General features: G+C 48.7%; 1 protein-coding gene across 1 annotated transcript; it reads left to right on the top strand.

The window, feature by feature from the left end:
- Window positions 1–13177: 13177 nt before the first annotated feature.
- slitrk4 (SLIT and NTRK-like family, member 4) lies at window positions 13178–23891 on the top strand (the record flags this gene model as incomplete). The annotated part of the gene is made up of 5 exons (XM_080774399.1): window positions 13178–13408; window positions 15604–15846; window positions 17974–18290; window positions 20980–22117; window positions 22824–23891. 5 exons carry the CDS (start codon window positions 13178–13180, stop codon window positions 23889–23891), a joined length of 2997 nt encoding a protein of 998 aa, XP_080630525.1.
- Window positions 23892–24568: the final 677 nt, after the last annotated feature.

The following is a 24568-nucleotide window of genomic DNA, read 5'->3' as shown; positions in this document are numbered from 1 at the left end:
TCACAATCTGTTCAACAGTTCAACACCCACATCAAAACAACACAGAGCACATAACACCAAGACAGTACAAAAAATAAAAATAAAAATAAAAAATAAATAAAAAAAAAATCATGGTAGAGGTTCAATGCCTTGCTCAAAGGGCACTTCAGCTGTGGTAATTATAACGTGCCGGTCCGGGGATACGAACTATAGCGACCTTCACGATATCAAGACCGCTCCGCAAACCGTTCGCCATGCACCGCTGCCTGGACTGTGTACATCTAAGATGATTCTTTTGAAAATTCTCAAGGGAACTTTCAAAGACAACATTTTAGTCTGGACTGCAGATCGTCCCACGACCAATAAGGGCCAAAGAAGGCCATGACATGTTTTACCCCCCTCGGATTTGAATGCTGGCACTATAAAACACAAGCTTTTGACCTGCAGGTTGAGGCCATTTTGGACCAAGTCGAATTTGGATGAAATGTATAAGACGGCAGGCAGGTCACCCAGAATGGCTTTATAAATGGAAATACTTTTTTGTATTTTGTAATTTGTATTTCGCTGGGATGGAAGATGTATTTTGTATTTTGTATTTAGATAACTTTTTTGACCCAGTATTTGTATTTTGTATCAAAATACATTTTCAATGTATTTTGCCCATCTCTGAGCGCTCGGTTTCCCCCCCCCCCCCCCCTCAATAGCGTAACTCTTCTTAGATTAGACGCTCTGGCGAAAAACAGACCTGACTTTCAACAACGTGTTCTACCTCAGACGGCTCCTTCATTCTTCCCCTCGAATCTCGTAGTCTTCGCCAAACATTTTTTTCTCCGCTCTACAAGATCACGCTATCTCCTGATAGGCCACCCCGCGGGCTGGAAGCGCATCCTTTCTGTTTACTAAAGACGAGGAGCCAGAGAGCTGTGTGAGAGACCGTCTGTCTCAAAATACCGTTAGGAGAGATTCATTCATTCATTCATTCATTCATGGATTCATCAACAACTCAAGGACAACATCATGATGCCTTGATGCTTCTCATCGACTGCGTTGAAAGCTGATTATTTTCTTATTTATTTTTTTATCAGATGATGAAAACAGAAAGGCCAACGGCAAAACGCACTGTTGGCCTTCATTCAGTATATCATCAGCACGGTGACTCACACCGTGCAGTCTACGCACACGCACACGCACGCACACGCACGCACGCACGCGCACACGCACACGCACGCGCACACATACAGATTTGTATTGCTATACACTTGTGAGGACATTGACATTTTTGCCATTCTGCGTCAAGGCATTATTAACTGTAAGCCTGGTCTGCTATTTTTGAAAGATCGACTGACATAGAAACACATAGCTTTTTCAGAAAACTGTCATTTTCAAACAGACACTTTTAGAATCTGATCTCAGGTCAGAATGGGTTAAACCTGTAATATATAGGAGGGAGGGGCTAGCGGCTAGCGCACACTAACAACAACAACAACAACAACAACAACAACAGCGTACAGAGGGGTAGGACAGGACAGGACAGGCAGGTTGGTGATGTAATCCATACTTCCTGTTGCCAGTGCGTCAGTCTGTGGATCAGCTGGTTGTTGTCAGAGGAAACCAGCGTGAGGCCGCTGGTCAGGTGTCATCACCGCGTCCAAGAACGGCCGCTTTCCTGCTCTCTCTCTCTCTCTCTCTCTCTCTCTCTCTCTCTCTCTCTCTCTCTCTCTCTCTCTCTCTCTCTCTCTCTCTGCAGCATATATAGTCTGTAGCCTACATGTGTGTGGTGATGCTGGTGACCAATACAAATAATCTAGATTAGTGATGCACCGAATATTCGGCCGCAGAAAATATTCGGCAGAAAATGGCTAAAAAGGCATTTTCGGCCTATTCGGTTTCGGCCTGAATAGGCAGAAAATATATCACCGAATAGTGTGTGCAATTAATGCATTCAAAAGAGCTGAATAAATGTTTTATGGACCCATAACAGTGATTATTATTGAAGTTAAGTTTTGCCATAACCATAAATCAGGTAGCTTTAAGGTACGGCAATGACAGCAATGGTAGGCAAAACATTATATAATATTAAATATATTCGGATATTCGGTTTTCGGCCAACTGTTTCCTATGTTCGGTATTCGGTTTCGGCCAAGAAGAACCTAATCTAGATACTATACATGCTGAACTTGAAAAATCGAATCAAATGAAACGGCAAATAGCATAACGTGACTTATAGTGACTATAAGAGTCAATGTGTGCGTCTTCATTCACACACCGATGGTGGCGAGCTCACACCCACCGACTCATTGGAGGGCAGTCATGTCTTGCACAAAGGACACTTCGACATGTATAGACAGGAGGAGCCGGGATTCAAACCGCCAACCCAGAGATATAGTTACTTTGGCGATTTTTATTATTTTGATTAGAAAACATACATTAATACTTCCACCGCCATTGCACGTTGATTAATGCCAATTGAAGCCTAATTTTGATACTAACTAATTAATGGCAATTGCGCTTTTACAGAGCATTCGATCGATGGAGCCATGAGGATACTTACGTTAGCCGGTTAGCTAGCTGTGTTGTTCTTAGAGTATATATGAATAGAGACGGTACCCGGAGGAAACCCTGAGGCCAAATGGACATAGTGGCCGAATGTGTCATTGCAGCTCGAGCCAGCGCTGCTCCGTTGACTATCATTGCGCAACGTTCATGTGATCGAGGCCATGACACGTGAAAGAATGTTTCATACGTGAACGCAGCGCACACGGCACAATGATAGTCAACGGCAGCGCGTTCATGTGTTTGGGGGCAAATCCATCCCAGAATGCACTCTGTTCCTATACCAGGAAGGAGGAGTGAAATCGCCTCATGAGCTTTTGAGCAACTTAATGCAAGTGGATGGAAGGAGAACTCGGGTGTCTTCTCTATTCATATATATACTCTAAGGTGTTGTTAGCGCAGCACTGGATCGTCCTTCTTAGATCGTCGTCGCCATAAGAATCCATTCTATCCGTTTCGTTCAAACGCCTGTATCTCCTATTCCTTGTTCCCAGATGGCATTTTTTGGTCAAAACAGTGTTTTATTTGACGGCACAGAGCCGGCGATGTGGATCTCTCCAGTGCACCGGTTTGGATCCACATTGTAAACATGAAGGCCTGGCTCGGCTCCGTTGAGCGTCCTATAGGATAATCTACTTCCGGTATAGACTGGAACTGTGGGCTTTTCGAAATAAGAGCTCGACTGGAAAAAAATGCTGGCGTGAATTAGATAATAAATGCTAGCGCTGAAACGGTTAACTTGCACTTCAACCCTATACATTTCGGCCATTTGAAAACAACCGATCTACAAGCTCACAATGCATTGAGAGCTTGTAGATCGGCTATTTTCAATAGATTTTCTGCACATTTTGAACTTGTGAAATGGGACATGCTGCAATATGAATAACTTTAGTACTTTAAGTACATTTTGATGCTGATACTTTTGTACTTTTACTCAAGTACATTTTCAATTCTGTAGACATTTACTTGTAACGAAGTAGTTCTAAATTGCATTATTGGTAGGCTACTGTTACTTATGTGAAACAATTGAGTATGTGTATGGTGAAGTGTGTGCGTGTGTGTGTGCGTGTGTGTGTGTGTGTGTGTGTGTGTGTGTGTGTGTGTGAGATATGGGGGGGACCTTAAACGTCCACCAGAGGGGGCTAAAGCCCCCCTAGCCGTCCCTGCGTGTATAGTTATATGTAGTATGTATAAGTAGTTATGTAGCCTGTAGGCTATTGAAAAATTTAAGAAATAACGGATCATTCTCAATACCTCCCTCTCTCTCTCTCTCTCTCTCTCTCTCTCTCTCTGTGTCTCTCTCTCTCTCTCTCTCTCTCTCTCTCTCTCACACACACACACACACACACAAACACACACACACGCACACGCGCACTCTCTCGCTCGCACGCACACGCAGACACACAACGCGTGCGCGCCTTTCTCTCCATCACCCCCTCTTCACTCTCTCCGCATATCATGCTCTCTCTCTCTCTCTCTCTCTCTCTCTCTCTCTCTCTCTCTCTCTCTCTCTCTGTGTGTGTGTAGGACAGTGTGTTAAGGACTCCAGTGAATGCGGATCTGCAGACAGACAGGGGGAGGCATCGTCTCGTCGCACACATTCTCTGGCACGATTTTTTTTTAAAGAAATAAAAAATATATACACACACACACACACACACACACCCACACACACACAGAGGAGAGAGAGAGAGAGAGAGAGAGTCGACACACCAAAACGAAGAGGAACGGATCTCGGGTTGTTATTTGGGGGGATCTATTACAAATCGCATGAACCAACGGCGGACTGTACATCACATCACGCGGATGATCGTAAATATTTGAACAATATTCTTCCGTTTTTTTTTTCTTAATGCCGCTTGTTGAAGGATCCCACAACGACCATGCAAGACCACGGAGTGCAGGAGGATAATTCCCGGAGTTTCCAACAGCAGCGCCTTAACGTTATTCCCTCATCATCATCATCATCATCATCATCTTCTTCAGCTGGCACCACCAGCAACAACGAACTACCAGGTTGATAATACGTGATTTAAAACACCAAAAAAAACATTAAACTATCCATTTTTATAGCCTATATTTTACGCACAGCTCTCGTCTCCTCCCTCCTCCTCCTCTCCTCCTTTGAGCAGAGAGAGAGAAATAGAAAAGACACACACACACACACACACACACACACACACACACACACACACACACACACACACACACACACACACACACACACACAGAGAGAGAGAGAATCCTCCTTTTCTCAACCCACAACCACCACCACCCTCTCCTCCTCTTCGTTTTTTTTTTCCTTTTTTGCTGGAATGGAAATGTAATGTTGGAATATATTGTGATCTGCATCACGATGCTGATGCCACCACCACGGCTGCTGCTTGCTGCTGCTGGCGCCGAGTCACAGCGCCGATCTACGGGTCAACTTCATCTCATATAGCCGAGGAGTTTAACACCAATTTAAGAAGAGAAGACCCACCGGAGTCTATTCATCTTCTTTCTTTCTTTCTTCCTTCCTTTCTTTCCTTTCTTTCTCTTATTTCCTTTCCTTCTTTCCTTTCTTTCTTTCTGCTCTTTCTTTCTTTCTTTCTTTGGAGAGTGATTCATTCCTAAAAACAATGAGTGGATTTACCGTCGGAGACAGAGCCAGCTGCTGCATCATGGAACACTTATAGCAGCTGCCTGCTGTCACGGATAACCTGATGGGGAACTATAATATATCACTATTGTTATAATAACGACAATAATATTTATTATTGTTATTGTTATTATTTGGCCCTGCTGCTGACTGTGGACGGACGAGGAGGACATATACTACTTTTGGGTCCGCCGCGCGTTGATGCGCAACTTCAGCCTTTTGCACCGTGAGTCAGTCCGTCAGTCCGGAGCGGTTTTTATGGGTCTTGGTTGGGTGTTTTTTTGTTGTCGGGGCAGAAGAAACCTCCTCACCTCCTCCTCCTCCTCCTCCTCCTCCTCCCTTCGCGATTCGCTATATTTCAACTTTTAATGTTTTATTATTCGGCTTTTCTATATCTCTCTCTAAATTAACGTGTTTTCTTTCGTGGTTCCCGGCGCGGCAACGCTTTTGAGTGAAAACAGACCATCTAATTGTGCTGATCATCGAACATATATGGGGCTGTTTTTTCTTCAACCGTTTCGTTTGTTCATCTTTAAATTAACGATATATCCTGATCAAATAAGCCTGGTTTGGGCTTTATTTCTCACGGAGGAGGACATATATTTATTACAAGAAGGTTTTTTTCTTCTCTTCCAGCCGATAAAACAACATCTTCCTTTATTGGATCATTCATTGGGTGGTTCTTTTTTTTTATGCTGCTGCGACGAGAGAGATAGCAGACGCAGAGTTCTCACCCTTCTCCTCCCCCCCACCCCCCTCCCTCTCTCTCCCTCCCCCCCACCCCTCTCCCTCCCTCCCCCCCCCCCCCCCCCCCCCCCCCCCCCCCCCCCCTCGCATCGGCAGCGCCTCCTCCATCTCCTCCTGAATTCCCCGGGAATGCTGGAGTTGTCCCGCCGGATCTACCGTCACCTCTCGGCCCCCTCTCTCCTCTCCTCCTCCTCCTCCTCCTCCTTGACGCGCTGCTGCCGGCGGAGCCATCGGGCGAGAGACCCCCAGTATAGCGTCTCCGGTCTCTCTCTCTCTCTCTCTCTCTCTCTCTCTCTCTCTCTCTCTCTCTCTCTCTCTCTCTCTCTCTCTCTCTCTTTTCCTTCCTTCCTCCTAAAAAAAGAGAAACCCCTCCATTGTGTTGTATTACCGCCGGTGGACGGTCCGCCACAGAACAGAACGCTTCCTCTGCTCTCATTCATGGAGGCAGCAGGGGGAGGACCGGTACCGGCGCGGGGCTGGCGGTGCGACCACGGCTACCACACTGAGCCGCTCGGCGAGCCGCGGCAGCGCCGCATCGGCTGAAAAACCACCCGCTTCGGTTTAGAGGAAGGAGGGCATATAGGAGGATCTCTCTCTCTCTCTCTCTCTCTCTCTCTATCTCTCTCTCTCTCTCTCTCTCTCTCTCTCTCTCTCTCTCTCTCTCTCTCTCTCTCTCTCTCTCTCTCTCTCTCTCTCTCTCTCTCTCTCTCTCTCTCTCTCTGTTGCGCACCGCTCCCGCACGTCCGCTCCGTTTCGATGCGTTGCCAAAGAAGAGCCACCGTCCTCACCAACCATCTTCGCTTTGGGTAAGTCTCTCAACCCGATTCTCTCGATGCAATCTTGAAAAGAATGTACGTGTGCGTGTGCGTGCGTGTGTGTGTGTGTGTGCGCGCGCGCGTGTACGAGCGTGCGTGAGTTTGTGCGCGTCCGTGCGTGTGTGTGTGTGTGTGTGTGTGTGTGTGTGTGTGTGTTTTGTAATCACAATTGCGGCTTGCAATTGCAAAGCGCCCACGGTGCGACTGTTCCAATGCCAGAGAGACATGTCTATAATAACTGAAACCCACACAGTTAATGTCAGCAGTGGGGGTGCCCCCCCCCCCCCCTCTCTCTCTCTCTCTCTCTCTCTCTCTCACTCTCTCTCTAAAACCCCCGACATGCCTATAGTCTGTACTCTGTGCTCTGTGCTCTGTGTGTGTGTGTGTGTGTGTTTGCCCGTGCCTGTGTGTGTGTGTGTGTGTGTGTGTGTGTGTGTGTGCGTGCGTGCCTGTGTGTGTGTGTGTGTGTGTGTGTGTGTGTGTCATGTGTGTGTGTGTGTGTGCGTGCCTGTGTGTGCGCGTGTGCTGTGCTGATGCTGGTGACCAATGCAGATAATTTTGGGAACATGCTGAACTTTGACTTTGTCTCTGTTCATAAAATACCACCATAAGAAAAGATACAAATGATGTAAAAACGTATAATGGTCCCCCATGAAGGCTACATGTGTGTGCTGCATTTAGACCGTATGTGTGTTTCGCTTGGCTCCATTCTCACCAGAACCAGGAGCGATACGGACACACAGCCCCTCTTACCGTACCGTACCGTACCGTACCGTACCGTACCGGTCACATCCATTCATCACCGGGGAGCAGGGCTCCTCCGCTGTTGAGCCTGCATGATTTATCCCATTCTGACCTGAGATCAGATTCATACGAAGGTTTTCCACTGGACTGGACACACACTGGTCTGATTATAACCCATTCTGACCTGAGATCAGATTCTATAAAAAAATGTCAGTCGTTCTTTCGATTTTTCAAAACAGCAGACCTACAAGCTCGTCGCGCGCCACTCGGTGGCGTGCTATGAGCTTGTAGATCTGCTATTTTTCAATAGCTATAAAGCATAACATGATGCTAACACCACAATGGGTTTCCGGTCAGAATGGGTTATACTGCGTTGCCCGATGGTCGGTCGCGTGCGTGGGTGGCGGTGGGCTTATATATGGAAAGAAAGATAAGGAAAAAGATAAGAAAGCAGATCTTATATATACAAGCTTGACAATGCATCGCCATAAGCTTGCATAATTATATATATTAAACTATATTCCGGGGGGTTTATAGTACAGGCTAATATACAGCGTTGGTTTGCACCCTTTTTTATACTGATGTAGCCTACTGTACCACCTCAGGGAGTATTTGGTACAGTAAGTACAGTAATATATACCCCCATGACAATTGAAATAAAACACAGGAGCTTGTACAGTATTCCTGCCCTTTTTGTGCCATTCCTTTTTTTTTTGTCAGGTGAAAATAAGCAGCTTGGACTCCTCATGCATAGAAGGAGGCATGAGGTCAGTCCGCTGCCCCCCCAGGTTGGCAGAGGAAGTGTAGCGCCCAGGATTACATTAGATAATTGGCACTGGGTGAAAAGAAAACTGGGTTACAAAATCGTGGGATAACATTTTTTGTGCCATTCTATAAGCCAATAATAATGCTGGTGCTGCTGCTCTCACAAACCTCTTGTCTATAATCACTAATCAGCACAAGAAGTGATGATATTTCTATAACGTGATTGATCCGTTCTCAAATCTTCTATTAACCGCTATAGGTAATTATGTTGTCATGCCCATTGCAGCACGGCTGGATATATATATATATAAATATGTCATTCCACTTTTGTCTTTCTTTTTCTCCTTTTTGGGGGGCGACTGCTCTGTGGCCCCTTTTCCACCGGTTGGTTCCCAGTGGGAACCGGTTCAGTTCTTTTTGGTTTTTAGTCCCATGAGCCAGAGCTCCAAATTTGACTTGGAAAAACCATATTAGATTGTTATCACCATGAACTTCCCCAATTGAGTACTTACACGAAGTCAATGATTTATTGTTTACATTTTTTTATATGCAAATGAGCATTATGTAGGAAAATATGAAAAAAGATACTACTGTGGAAGGGTTGTCATGTATTAATTTACTTGTATTGATCCTATTAAACAATTTTAATATAGGGTATAGTTTGCTCATGGACTAAAAACCAAAAAGAACTGAACCGGTTCCCACTGGGAACCAACTGGTGGAAAATGGGTCTGTGTGCCATGAGCAGAGGGGGGCTGTGAAGTACCACCAGTGGTATACCAACAGTGGTACCAGCAGTGGTCGGGAAACCCCTGGGTTACAGTATACCACAATTGGGACAAAGCAAAACAAAGGCCCTAGAAGGGCTTTTTGAATTAATACATTTTTCATCCCACGATTTTGTAACCCATTTTTTCACCCCTGTGTCAATCATCTAATGTGATCCTGGGCTCTACACACGCTCCACCAACCTAGTCCCATATATGGGGGGACAAGGGGAGAGCAACGGACTTGAACTCATGCTTCCTTCATGCCTGAGTGTCCAAGTTACTCCTTTACACCTGACAGGGGGGGAGTTTCCCTGGTTGGACGTAGCGCGTGGAAGGGAACACGTTATTCCAACCAGTTCCTTTCCCCTCCCATCAGGCGCCACGGCTGGCCAGGGGGAGGCAGTTTAGTAACCAGTTCCTTTCCCCTCCATCAGGCGCCACGGCTGGCCAGGGGGAGGCAGTTTAGTGACCAGTTCCTTTCCCCTCCATCAGGCGCCCCGGCTGGCCAGGGGAGGCAGTATAGAGACCAGTTCCTTTCCCCTCCATCAGGCGCCCCGGCTGGCCAGGGCGAGGCAGTTTAGAGACCAGTTCCTTTCCCCTCCATCAGGCGCCCCGGCTGGCCAGGGCGAGGCAGTTTAGAGACCAGTTCCTTTCCCCTCCATCAGGCGCCCCGGCTGGCCAGGGGAAGGCAGAAGGGCTTGTTGTGTCGTCTTTATAAGAATAAACCTACAGTAGCCCACCTCCGTACAGTCTGGGCAAACTGTCTGCATGTAAAGTATTCAATCAATCAAAAAGACGCTACATATAAAGGCCATTATAATGGAGGCTGCGTGGGCTATAGTTCAGCGGTTCTCAACGGGTGGTCCGGGGGACGCCCAGTGGCCCTTGAGGGGGTTCCCAGGTGGTCCCCCTGCTAAATGATGGAGAGTTGGTAACCAACTCATTCTGACCTGAGATCAGATTCTAAAAAATGTCTATTACATCCTGACAGTTTCATTATTAACCCATTCTGACCTGAGATCAGGTTCTAAAAGTGTCTTTGATTTTTCAAAAATAGCAGACCTATACAAGCTCGGTAGCGCGCCACTCGGTGGCGCGCTATGAGCTTGTAGATCTGCTATTTTTCAATAGCTAAAGCGCAACATGATGCTAACACCAGAATGGGTTAAAGATCTTTTAACTCTTGAGCGTAATCATTGTTAAACACTGCGTTACTTAATCATTTACAATAACGCATAGCATACACAATTATGGGAGAATGCACGTTGGAGAATTGTTATTTTGACCAACAACGTCTGCCTGTTGTCTCTGCTGATGGCATCAATCGAGCATGGAATTGTGGCAAAATCTATACATCCCCAACGACAGATCCAACTGAATATTCTAAGTTTTAGGTCTGAGTATAGCCTCTGGGCACCATTTAATTTTGGTATATATGATCCGGGTGGGATCCTTTTCCCTCTCAATAAAAGCTCTCGTAGCCTTGTAGCTTTTATTGAGAGGGAAAAGGAAGTTGCCGCCGCCTGTTGTTCCTGCCTGTCGACTATACAAAACAATACTACGACATGACGTACCGATATCATCCGCTCCCGACAGGATCACACAGACTTTGAAACCAGGCTTTCCTCCGAGGTGGTGGAAAGCCTGGTGAGGCCAGGTTAGGGTCTGAGAGGCTAAATCTCATCAAATGGTGGTCCGTCGGTGCATGTTCAGATGGGGGTCCGTGCATGGTTCAGATGGGGGTCCGTGCATGGTTCAGATGGGGGTCCGTGCATGGTTCAGATGGGGGTCTGTGCATGGGTCAGATGGGGGTCCGTGCATGGGTCCGACGGACCATTGGTCCGACCCGGGGTTAGGTTTAGGTGTGCTGCCCCGTGCTGGCGGTTATGGTTAGGGTGAGGGTTTGGGGTTAGGTTTAGGTGTGCTGCCCCCGTGCTCGTGGTTATGGTTAGGGTGAGGGTTGGGGGTTAGGTTTAGGTGTGCTGCCCCGTGCTGGCGGTTATGGTGAGGGTGAGGGTTTGGGGTTAGGTTTAGGTGTGCTGCCCCCGTGCTCGTGGTTATGGTTAGGGTGAGGGTTGGGGGTTAGGTTTAGGTGTGCTGCCCCGTGCTGGCGGTTATGGTTAGGGTGAGGGTTTGGGGTTAGGTTTAGGTGTGCTGCCCCCGTGCTCGTGGTTATGGTTAGGGTGAGGGTTGGGGGTTAGGTTTAGGTGTGCTGCCCCGTGCTGGCGGTTATGGTGAGGGTGAGGGTTTGTGGTTAGGTTTAGGTGTGCTGCCCCGTGCTGGCGGTTATGGTGAGGGTGAGGGTTTGGGGTTAGGTTTAGGTGTGCTGCCCCGTGCTGGCGGTTATGGTGAGGGTGAGGGTTTGGGGTTAGGTTTAGGTGTGCTGCCCCGTGCTCGCGGTTATGGTTAGGGTGAGGGTTTGGGGTTAGGTTTAGGTGTGCTGCCCCGTGCTGGCGGTTATGGTTAGGGTGAGGGTTTGGGGTTAGGTTTAGGTGTGTTGCCCCGTGCTCGCGGTTATGGTTAGGGTGAGGGTTTGGGGTTAGGTTTAGGTGTGCTGCCCCGTGCTGGCGGTTATGGTTAGGGTGAGGGTTGGGGGTTAGGTTTAGGTGTGCTGCCCCGTGCTGGCGGTTATGGTTAGGGTGAGGGTTGGGGGTTAGGTTTAGGTGTGCTGCCCTGTGCTTGCGGTTATGGTTAGGGTGAGGGTTGGGGGTTAGGTTTAGGTGTGCTGCCCCGTGCTGGCGGTTATGGTTAAGGTGAGGGTTTGGGGTTAGGTTTAGGTGTGCTGCCCCGTGCTGGCGGTTATGGTTAAGGTGAGGGTTTGGGGTTAGGTTTAGGTGTGCTGCCCCGTGCTGGCGGTTATGGTGAGGGTGAGGGTTTGGGGTTAGGTTTAGGTGTGCTGCCCCGTGCTGGCGGTTATGGTGAGGGTGAGGGTTTGGGGTTAGGTTTAGGTGTGCTGCCCCGTGCTCGCGGTTATGGTTAGGGTGAGGGTTTGGGGTTAGGTTTAGGTGTGCTGCCCCGTGCTGGCGGTTATGGTGAGGGTGAGGGTTTGGGGTTAGGTTTAGGTGTGCTGCCCCGTGCTGGCGGTTATGGTTAGGGTGAGGGTTTGGGGTTAGGTTTAGGTGTGCTGCCCCGTGCTCACGGTTATAGTCAGGGTGAGGGTTTGGGGTAGGTAGTCGATGGGACCAATGGATCGGACCTATATGCCCAGTCGGACATATACGGCATGCACTCAAATAAATGATGAACGTTGTGACGTGAAAAGGATTGAAAAACACTGATGTAAACCAACTCTATACAGTCTCCAAACTGTTAATAAAGTATTCAATCAATCAATCAATTAAATCAATCAATCAGACAGCGCTACACAGAGGCGATGGGGTGTGCAGTTGAAGCCTGTTGTGACATTCATGATTCATTCACTGCAACACAGCTATAGGGCTGCCGATGAATGCTGCCTGACAATGGAATGAACAATTAGCGTGCTTGGTTGGTTGATCAAAGCTTCTATACACACAGAACGCTGTGTGTGTGTGTGTGTGTGTGAGACTGTGACTGTGTGTGTGTGTGTGTGTGTGTGCGCGCGCTTGTGTGCGAGCGTGTATGTGAACGCTACAATGATACATAACACCCGTCTGAAATACCCGTAATGCTGCCGTGAGCCGTTAAAAATAGCTTAATTAAAAAAACACACAGCCTGCCAGATGTGATTTAGAGTGTAATTCCTTCCATTTATATAAAACAAATGTGCTTTTTTGCCCCCCCCCCCCCCCGTGTGTGTGTGTGTGTGTGTGTGTGTGTCTGTGAGTGTGTGTGTGCGTGTGTGTGTGTGTGTGTGTGTGTGTGTGTGTGTGTGCGCGCGCAAGTGTGTTTGTGTATGTGTGTCCGTTTGCGCTTGCTTGCACATATTGGGTGCTTGTGTTTGTGTTTGCATGTGCGTGCACGCATTGCGTGTGGGTATAAGCCCCCTTTCAGTGGATTTAAAAATGTGTGAGTGCGTGTGTGTGGGTATGTCCCCCCCCCCTTTCAGGGGATCTAAAAAGTGTGTGTGTGTGTGTGTGTGTGTGTGTGTGTGTGTGTCTGTGTGCGTGTGCGTGTGCGTGTGCTGTCTTCCGTATATAAAGGCAACTAAATGGTTTTCTGGAGGAGGATTTCTAACCGGCGAGATGCTGTTCGTTCTGCTGCTGGCAGCCTTTTCTTCATCCATCTCCGGCGCCCTCTCCTCCTCCTCCTCCTCCTCTTCCTCACCCTACTCATCGGAGGAGGTGGGCTACCCCTCCCCCCCCTCCTCCTCCTCCTCCTCCTCCTCGTCGGACCTGATGATGGCCGAGACGTGCAGCGTGTGCTCCTGCATGTCTGTGGAGAACGTGCTGTACGTCAACTGCGAGAAGATCACGGTCAGTCCAAAAAAAAAAAAGAACGTCACAAATAATGTATTTGTTTGTTTTTTGTATTTCACCCGTTCTGGGGCCGGGAGGGGAACCCATTCAATGTGTTTTAAGCATTATGTTGGGCTTTAGCTGTTGAGAAATAGCAGATCCACAAGCTCATTTGAGCTTGTAGGTCTGTTATCTTTTGAGCTTGTAGGTCTGTAAGTCTGCTTGTAGGTCTGCTTGTAGGTCTGTTATCTTTTGGTCTTGTAGGTCTGTAGGTCTGCTTGTATACGGTCTGCTTGTAGGTCTGTTACTTTTGAAAGATCGCGCAAATCTTTGAATATATACAGTATTCTTTCAGAGCGAACGTTTTTAACTCAAATCTTTGCTTCTGAGGGGGTTCCCTGGAACAACATACAGTATTTTTAGATGGGGGGCCAATTACATTATAATTCTAGGGGTCCTTGACATGAAATAGTTTGAGAACCACTGAAGCATTTTCAGAAAACTGTCATGATTTACAAGACATTTGTAGAAACGTCCTCAGGTCTAAATGGGTTAACCTTTATTTAACCCGTAAAACACACGAAGAGTCTCTTTTACAAGTGGTAAATGGTGTATTTATATAGCACCTTTATCCAAGGTGCTCTACGCATTACATTCACCCATTCACACACACACGCACACACACACACACACATTCATACACCTTTACATAGATAGATTGTGCATTACATTCACCCATTCACACACACATTCATACACCTTTACATAGATTGTGCATTACATTCACCCATTCACACACACATCCACACACCTTTACATAGATTGTGCATTACATTCACCCATTCACACACACACGTTCATACACCTTTACATCGATTGTGCATTACATTCACCCATTCACACACACATTCATACACCTTTACATAGATTGTGCATTACATTCACCCATTCACACACACATTCATACACCTTTTACATAGATTGTGCATTACATTCACCCACTCACACACACATTCATACACCTTTACATAGATTGTGCATTACATTCACCCATTCACACACATGTAAAGCGCCTTGGGTAAAGGCGCTATATAAATGCACCATTTACCATTAACTGTATACATCTAAGCCAGGCCTCACTCACACTGTTGCAACATGCATATCACAGAGCAGGTCACAGTTTGTTTTCAATGGGAGTCACTGTGTTTCACAGAGCAGCTCTGCTCCACGGCTGTGTTCTGCCCTTCTCCCATGGACCCCCCCTCTCTCCCCACGGAACAGAGAGAGCAATTTAGATTTCTTCTAGAGTGTGTGTACGGGGCCTCAAAATGCTCTGCGAGCCATGCGACAACACAGGAGACACAGAGGAGACAGCTGCTGTCTTTGAAGCACCACACAACTGAAAAAGTATATCGCGACTGAGACCGCACGTTAGAAACTTTGTGTGGCTATAATAACGAGGCACAGCTGCTTACAATGCGATGCAAAATGAACAGCGGGGGGGGGGCTTTGGTCTGGATGAAAACGCTTTTGTCTTTTTTGGTCTGTTGAGTGGAACGTACGACAAGGGAAAAACCTTTGTGAAGTGTACATGGAAGGCAGTTAATACTAGATAGTACTCCTCTGGTCAGCTCAGTGGCCTTGTGGTTAGAGTGTCTGCCTGTTCAATCCCCGGGCCGGGTCATACCAAAGACTCAATGGACTCAAGGAATACTGGACAACTCACCCCGGTGCTTGCCCGTTTTTCCTCACGGAATTGTCACCAGTGAGGGGGATAACTTTGTAATATGCTGTAATATGGCTGTTTGTATTCTTTTTGGAAAAATATAAAAAGACACTCCTGTAGAAAGGCTATATTATTTTACTTATATTGACCCTATAAAAAATGTAGTATTATTTAGTATATGTAAGGTTTTGCCCACTCAAATTCAATGTAGTAGCTTTTCATAAATTATATTTGTACTTATGCTGTCTGCTGTCATGAAAGTTTATAGTTAGAGAAATTCAAAGTCCAGCAGTCTGCTGTCCAGCCTCTCCCACCAACCCCTCACTGGGGAAAATTCTGGGAGGAAAACAGAAACGGGGCGAGTAGTCTTGTTACCGCCTACCCCCTGGCACTCCCTCAAGGACCGCTGAGGGTCCCAATAAGGCGGCCCCCCCACTTTGAGAACAACTGGTATAATGTTTTAAATCTCCTCTCTCTGAACCACCAGGTGTACCGGCCCACGCAGCTGCTGCCGCCGCCGTCCCAGCTGTACCACCTGAACTTCCAGAACAACGCGCTGATCGTGCTCTACCCCAACAGCTTCCTGAACTTCAGCCACGCCGTCTCGCTGCAGCTGGGCAACAACAAGCTGCAGAGCGTGGAGGGCGGAGCCTTCGCCGGCCTGAGCGCCCTGAAGCAGCTGCACCTCAACAACAACGAGCTGACGGGGCTGCGCGCCGACACCTTCCAGGTAAAACCTCGTCCTCACCACCACCTTCGACACCTTCGACACCTTCCAGGTAGTTAGGAGGAGCCAGGGGCGCCATTCTGCGGGTGTTTTAAGTTATAATTTAGCTATTGAAAAATCGCTTCCATGAACTTCTCCTTTCCACCACCTTCGACACCTTCCAGGTATAACCTCGTCCTTCCCTAACCTGACTTTGCCAGCTGGGGGCGGTATTGGGTAACCATGTTCCCCAACACCGCAACCATCTGGGATCTCTCAGGGGGTTGAGCTAACACCGAACAGCTCCTGTACCGAACCAATCAGCGTGAGCTAAGGGCGGGATATGTGCGAAACCGGATGTGAAGCTATACAGACACGTCAATATGATTGGTTGTGTTTGCACGCCCACACTGTGATAGACAGACGGTCCCATCCAATCATCTACCGAGTATCTTGAAAAAAATGAACAGCCCCGTCATCGAATTGCCTCCCGAGATCCCAGATCCCAATAAGCTGTGAAACAAACTTGTGTAGCAAGCTTCTTGGATCTGGCAGCGTCAGGTTACTCCTTTCCACCACCTCGGAGGAAAGCCTGGTCTCTGTTTCAAAAGTCTGTCTGATTTAGGGGCACACGGTGGCACAGTTGGTAGTGCTGTCGCCTCACAGCTAGAAGGTCCTGCATGCGTTCCATTCCCGCTTGGGCACGCTGTGGGTGCTGGCGGCGTGTTTCCTCCTCCGCGTCATCAGTGCCCATTACATACCCGAAGGCGGGGTTGGCGAAAGGGCCTTTCTAAAAAAGGAAAGTCTGTATGATCCTCTCGGGAGCGGATTATATCGATACGTCATGTTGTAGTATTGTTTTGTAGTCGACAACAACAGGCGGCAACTTTATTGAGGGAAAAGGAAGGTTCCTTCCTTTTCCCTCAATAAAGTTCTGGGCACCCCTTTTGGTGTTTTAAGCGTTGTTATAATTTGGCTATTGAAAAATTGCAGATCTACAAGCTCATAGCGCACGAGCTTGTAGGTCTGCTATTTTTGAAAAGTTGTGAAATTTGTGGCGCAAATCTTTGAATATATATTCTTTCAGAGCGAACGCTTTTAACTCAAATGTGGGTTCCTGGAACAACATATTCTCAGATGGGGGTCGGCGTCCAATTACATATACTTTTGGGGGTCCTTGACATGAAAATGTTTGAGAACCACTGACGTAGGGTTTTTCACAAAAGTGTCAGGATGTAGAAGACCTTTGTAGAATTGTCGTCAGGTCTAAATGGGTTGAAACACCAAAAAGAGGGGGTTCCCGTCCAGAATGTTTTCATCAGGTTCAGGTTCAGGTTTATTTCTCATGTGTATACTGTAGATACAGAGTATAAATACAATGAGAATTATTTTGCTCAGAGCACTCTCACATACACAGGACATAAACAAACATCTATAGTGCAAGAAAAAGACAAAAATAAAACAGAAAGAAAGTGCAAGTGAAGTGACAAAACAGTGCAATACAGTTCAAGGTCAGCTGTTCAGCAGCCTGACTGCCTGGGGGTAGAAACTGTTACTGAGACGGGTGGTGCTGCGAGATTTGATGCTCTGGTAGCGTTTTTTTGGAATGGAGTAGTTTGAACAGGGTATTTGTGGCATGGCTGGTGTCTTCCATGTTGTGCTCATGCTTCTAAATGAACGTACTCTTCTTGGCAGTTGTCCTTGTTTTCCATAAATATAACATACTGACTGATCTGTATGTACCTTCATATGTGTTCCCTGCTGGCTCGGTGCTGCTGTTCATTATTATCACATTATGCATGCTGGTATTGCTTGTTTGTTTTTGTTTCGTTTTTTGCCTAATAACATGGGCTCATTATTCATATTTTTTCCCATATGAACTCTGCCATTTAGGGTTGAAACAGTGGGGTGGGAGCTATCTTTGGGAGAGCTTTTGTTCTGTTTAGTTTAGTTTTGTCCTGTCTGTGTGTATGGTTGTACTGTTGTACTGTTTTGTGAACTGTATTGTACAATGTATCTGTGTTGAGGACCCCCTCTAAAATGAGATGCGACATCTCAAGGGGCTTATCCTTTCAATAAAGGTATATATAATTATGTTTTTAAACCTACCGTTAACAACCCCTTTGCTTCCTTCCTTCCCTTCCCTTCCAGGGCATCGAGAGCCTGGAGTACCTGCAGGCGGACTACAACCTGATCCGCTACATCGAGCGCGGAGCGTTCAACAAGCTGCACCGCCTCAAGGTGCTCATCCTGAACGACAACCTGGTGCAGGCGCTGCCCGACAACATCTTCCGCTTCGCCTCGCTCACGCACCTGGACATCCGGGGGAACCGCATCCAGAAGCTGCCCTACCTGGGCGTGCTGGAGCACATCGGGCGCATCGTGGAGCTGCAGCTGGACGACAACCCGTGGAACTGCACCTGTGACCTGGCGCCGCTCAAGGCCTGGCTGGAGAACATGCCCTACAGGTATTGTATATACAGTGGGATCCTACTCGTTTGTTCCTCAATCTCAAAATTACATTTATCAGTACTGGTGGGTACCTCTGTTAGACACACCCACAGTATATAGGTAGTAATTAAAGATGGAGTGCCACAATATTTATATTTTTCCAGTTTTTCATGTGTGTAGTATGAGGTGACAGTACTTCATTAGACATCCTGGAGTCGTTTTTATGTGCATATGGTGTATTAACTTTGTATTTAGGGGTTTCTTCCTGGAGGCTGAACCATTGACAGTCAAACGGGCCAATGAAGTAAACAGTAATATAGTGACACCACACTATCAGCCCCTAAAAGTAATAATTATAAATAAAATCCTGCCTTCCCACAGCCTAAATGACAGACTTTTTTGGCATGACAGACAGAGGGGACTGGAGGAGATATTTACTATAGCCGTGCCAATATGCTGTGGAAGTAATTCAGTGCTGGTATAGTCATTAACTATTTACCGTGAGATACTGCATAATGATTTCTAAACATAGATAATAGTTTTTCTTCACAGAAGTAGAGATGGTTAGATCCGTAGGGTATTTGAAAATGAGGCTGACGTCAAGCTGACCTGTGAGCTTTCAGATCAGATATAGTTTTCGGATAATAGGCTGTTCAGAAACCCATCTTCCAGTGACGTCGTCGGTGGGGAATCCAAGCGAATAGAATCGGCAGGCTGTATATATTATATTCCTGAAAAGTTGCAATGCGAAAATGGAAGCCATCTGGGGTGGCCGTGGCTCAGGAGTATAGAGCAGGTCGCAGTCCCGTCCCCTTTCATGACGACGCCAGGCACCCAGCGAAAACCTATCGTTGGGTGTGCGAATGTGAAGTGGCGTCGACTGTTTGCCGCTTCACCTCCAAATGTATGAATGAATGAACGCGTTAAAGCGCTTTGATGCAATTTATTATAGAGGTTGCTCCTTGCGTCGTGGGACGCACTGCCTTTGACTTTGAAATCACACCCGTTGTGAAGTGAGGGGTGCTAAATGCGACCGCACGTCGCACTTACTATGTAAACGTGCAGTAAGCCTGTAACGCTCAAGCCTGTCGCACGCTTCCGTCACACGCCGTACTCGCTTTGCCTGTAGTGCTGCTTTGCATATCTGATGTCTTTCTATTGGGCAAACCATAGAAAACGTGCAGCTGTCACGCTTACATGTGATGCTGCTTGCCAGCCACCGCCCACTCCAGAAAGTAGTCAGTAACAGTGGAGTGCTAAAGCTTAGAGTATATATGAATAGAGACGGGATCACCGGGTTTCTCCTCCCATCCACTTGCATTAAGTTGCTCAAAAGCGCCTGAGGCGATTTCACTCCTCCTTCCGGGTAGGAACAGAGTGCATTCTGGGATGGATCAGGGCCCAAACACATGAACTCGCTGGGCCGTTGACTATCATTGCACGCGTTCAGCGTTCACGTATGAAACAGCATTCACGTGTCATCATGAACGTATCATATGTCGTATCAGAACTTTTGCTTATTCCTTATCAATCTGTGTATATAAAATATAGCTAGCTCGTCGAATCTCTTAGTTACATCAATATTGTTCTTACGAAATAGTCGGTTTGTGCCGAAGTATTCTGATCGCTTTTGTCATTTTGACTGCCAGGGACTGACTTCCCGTCCACTTCCCATGACCGCGGTGGTTTTTGACTCATATGGATAATAAAGAATCAACTGACTGAGAGAAAACGCTGATGTTACTTCCGTCAAATCATAAAAAATGTCGCTATAAATGTGATATCAAATATCACTGACTGACTATTTTGATGACACAGACACAATATCGCTGAGACAGTTTTATTTATTTTTGGACCACAATGCTTATATGAGACAATTTAAAAATGAAACTTCTACGGCCCTGGAGGTCCAGGGGATGAGCGAGTGACATCAGGACTTGGCTAGAGATGTCTGTCTGCTCTGCTGTAGAGATTGATCGTCAAACACATCGGTATCGGCCGATTCTAGTTGTTTTTTAATTAATCGCCATCGGTTCGATTAATCAACCGATTTTCTTTACAGATAAACAAGCCCAAAGTAACAGCTCCGACAGATCTACAAGCTCACAATATTAAACATAAGTTATGTAAAGTTAAATCGGACTTGCCTAAGCCTGCTGATGTTACATGTATTTTTCAGAGCGGACATTATTATTATTTAAAACGAAATACAAAATGAGACCAGTATAATGGCATCGGTTATCGGCCATAAACATACTAGAAGGCTTTATTTAACTTTATTTGTAGTTACGTCCCCACCAAAGAGGTCCAGGTGTTATTTTGTGCAAAAGTGCATTATTGGCTATTTCCCCTAATATAAGCCCTCAATGGGTGTTGGGTTTTTGTGCTAATTTGCTTATTTCCATCAAAACAAGTAGTAAAGTGTGCCGCTTGGGATGCCATTTACATTATGAAGAGAGGATATATAAACAATTGATTTTTGAGCGATGGAACTAAGCGAACACCCCAACGCCCCATTCAATTCAATGCAATTCATTGAGGGCGTATGGTAGGGGAAATAGCCAATAATGCACTTTTGCACAACATAACACCTGGACCTCTTTAACATAAAGATAAGAAAGCCTTCTAGCATGGAATTCTCCTTTAATTAATTATACCGGCCAAAATGTCTCATGGGTATTTAATATACTTCCTCTTCCTCTGCAGCATCTTCATCGGCGAGGCGGTGTGCGAGACGCCCAGCGACCTCTACGGGCGCCTCCTGAAGGAGACCAACAAGCAGGAGCTGTGTCCGCTGGGCACGGGCAGCGACTTTGACGTGCGCATGCCGCCCGCCGCGGCGGCACACCCCGAGAACCGGCTGTCGCCGTCCGACATGTCCCCCACCACCACGCCCCCCACGGGGGCCGCGGGGGCGGGGCCAGGGGGCGCCACCAAGGCCTCCAAGACCACCGACCCGTCCAACAAGATCTACGGCAACGGCATCGTGGCGGCCGGGCTGCCGCCGTTCGTCGGCCGCAACACGCAGATCGTGTCGTTCCAGACGCGCACACCGCCACTGGCCTGCCCGGCGCCCTGCGCCTGCAAGGCCCACCAGTCGGACTTCGGCGTCAGCCTCACGTGCACGGAGCAGCGCATCCGCAGCGTGGCCGACCTGCTGCCGCGGCCGCCCAACGCCAAGAAGCTCCACCTGAGCGGCAACAACATCCGCGACGTCGCCGCCGCCGACTTCCGCGGCCTGGAGGGCCTGGACCTGCTGCACCTGGGCTCCAACCGCATCGCCGCCGTGCCCCCGGGCGCCTTCGCCAACCTCACCAACCTGCGGCGGCTGTTCCTCAACGGGAACCAGCTGGAGCAGCTCCGGCCCGACATGTTCCTGGGCCTGGCCAACCTGCAGTACCTCCACCTGGAGTACAACGCCATCAAGGAGATCCTGGCGGGCACCTTCGGCGCCATGCCCAACCTGCAGCTGCTCTACCTGAACAACAACGTGCTGCGCGGCCTGCCCGTCTACGTGTTCGCCGGCGTGCCGCTGGCGCGCCTGGGCCTGAAGAACAACCACTTCATGACGCTGCCGGTGAGCGGCGTGCTGGACCAGCTGCGCGCGCTGGCCCACGTGGACCTGGAGGGCAACCCCTGGGAGTGCTCGTGCGACCTGGTGGCGCTCAAGCTGTGGCTGGAGCGGCTGGGCCGCGGCGTGGCCACGGACGTGCGCTGCGCCTCGCCCGTGCAGTTCGCCAACGTGGAGCTGCGGCTGCTGAAGAACGAGATCCTCTGCCCCAAGCTGGTGGCGCGGCCGCCCTTCGTGTTCACCGGCGCCACAACGCTGCTGCTGGTCACCTCGGTGGGTTTGATGATATCGACGCTTTTTATTTTATGTCACTATAGAACCCATTTTAGACCACTTGCTGAAAATAGCCGATGATCGATAGATGGACTATTTTCAGCATGCAAACCACTGAAGTCCCTTCCTAAGATTTTAGTCTAGTTTTTATCTGTTGACGAAATTGTCAATAATATTTAGTCTTAGTTTTAGTCACCATAGCTTAGTTTCCATTTAGTTTTCGTCAGCGTTTTAGTCGTTTCAGTCGTACAAAAACAACACTGGCAAAAAGTTACAACAGATGGTCACTATAGGTTTACTCATTATGGAGCTAGTTTAGGTGCAATTCAAATTAGTGACTTGAGTTACTTGATTATCACAACAAAACCAAAAATTAATAAAGTAATATTGGAAATAAGTGAAATCACTGAATATACCTTTAAGGTACAGACAGTACATTTGGGTGAGTCGGTCGTCAACAGGAGTCGAACAACAACAACAGCAGGTGATGATTATCTCTCATCTATCACGATCTCATCGATTACTCTCATCTACAGTGGTGTCCCCTTCGTCTCTACCAGGCTGATACCTAGAGGTACCCATCAAAGTCTTTAATGTGATAGGTACCCCTGGAAGCCACACCTCTGATGGGTGTGGTTTAGTCTTAAAGGGTTGTGTTTTTAACTGAGACATTATTAAATGATATGTATCTGTGCCACCCTTACAGGTGTCGCCCCCGGGGGGGCCCGTGCCGGGGACCGGTGACGTGGGCCGGGCCCCTCCGGCGGGCCCCGTGCCCCTGTCCATCATGATCCTCAGCATCCTGGTGGTGCTCATCCTCACCGTCTTCGTGGCCTTCTGCCTGCTGGTGTTCGTTCTGCGGCGGAACAAGAAGCCGGCGGGCGGCGGCGGCGGCGGGTGCTCGGGGGGGCGTGGCGGCGGGGGCGAGGGCCACGCCCACCACCACCACGGCCAGGAGTGCGGCGGCGGCCGCGGCTCCTCCATGTCGCTGCACCTGCGGCGGCACGGCGGACACAAGTCGGGCTTCAACAAGAAGGGCTCGTCGGGGCTGCCGGGGGACGACCTGGGCGGCGAGCCCTTCATCCCGCAGACCCTGGAGGAGCACATGGCGGGCTCCAACAAGAGCCACACCTGCGGCATGATGAGCATGATGGGCCGCTCCATGATGCTGTCGTCGCCCGGCTCCGGCTCCGCCACCTCCTCGGACTCGGACGGCGGGTTCGCGTTCGGCGGCGTTGGCGGCGTTGGCGGAGGCGCCAAGATCCTCCTGCGCAGCGGAGCGACGGCGGCCGACAAGGAGAAGGAGGCGGCGGCGGCTTTGGCCGCCACGCTGGAGCGCCAGAAGCGCCTGAGCACCATCGACGAGCTGGAGGAGTTCCTGCCGGGCCGCGGCGTGGGAGGCGGAGACTCCTCCAACATGTTCCTACGAGGGTTCCTGGACGGGAAGGGACGGGACTTTGTGGGCAGCATGGGGGGGCTGGGGGGCATGGGCATGGGGGGCGGCGGCCTGGGGGGCATGGGGATGGGGGGGGGCATGGGGGGGGGCATGGGGAGCATGTGCGGCATGGGCGGCGGCTTCGAGATCCGCTACCCGGAGAAGCAGCCGCCCGACGGCAACAAGCGGACCAAGAAGGTGTCGCTGATCGGCGGCAACCACAGCAAGATGGTGGTGGAGCAGCGGAAGACGGAGTACTACGAGCTGAAGGCCAAGCTCCAGGGAACGCCTGACTACCTGCAGGTCCTGGAGGAGCAGACTGCACTCAGCAAGATGTAAAACAAACACCTGGACTATACCGGCAGGTTCTGACTGGAGGAGCAGACTGCACTCAGCAAGATGTAAACAAACACCTGGACTATACCGGCAGGTTCTGGAGGAGCAGACTGCACTCAGCAAGATGTAAACAAACACCTGGACTACCTGCAGGTCCTGGAGGAGCAGACTGCACTCAGCAAGATGTAAAACAAACACCTGGACTATACCGGCAGGTTCTGACTGGAGGAGCAGACTGCACTCAGCAAGATGTAAACAAACACCTGGACTATACCGGCAGGTTCTGGAGGAGCAGACTGCACTCAGCAAGATGTAAAACAAACACCTGGACTATACCGGCAGGTTCTGACTGGAGGAGCAGACTGCACTCAGCAAGATGTAAACAAACACCTGGACTATACCGGCAGGTTCTGGAGGAGCAGACTGCACTCAGCAAGATGTAAACAAACACCTGGACTATACCGGCAGGTTCTGGAGGAGCAGACTGCACTCAGCAAGATGTAAAACAAACACCTGGACTATACCGGCAGGTTCTGGAGGAGCAGACTGCACTCAGCAAGATGTAAACGCGCACGCACACAGGCACACACACACACACACAGGCACACAGGCACACACACAGGCACACACACACAGGTGGGCAGACTGCCATCTCTCTCTCTCTCTCTCTCTCATCTATC

This window comes from Protomyctophum bolini (assembly GCF_963924005.1).
Source record: "Protomyctophum bolini genome assembly, chromosome: 10".
NCBI lineage: Eukaryota > Metazoa > Chordata > Actinopteri > Myctophiformes > Myctophidae > Protomyctophum > Protomyctophum bolini.
This window is presented reverse-complemented; position numbering and strand designations above follow the sequence as displayed.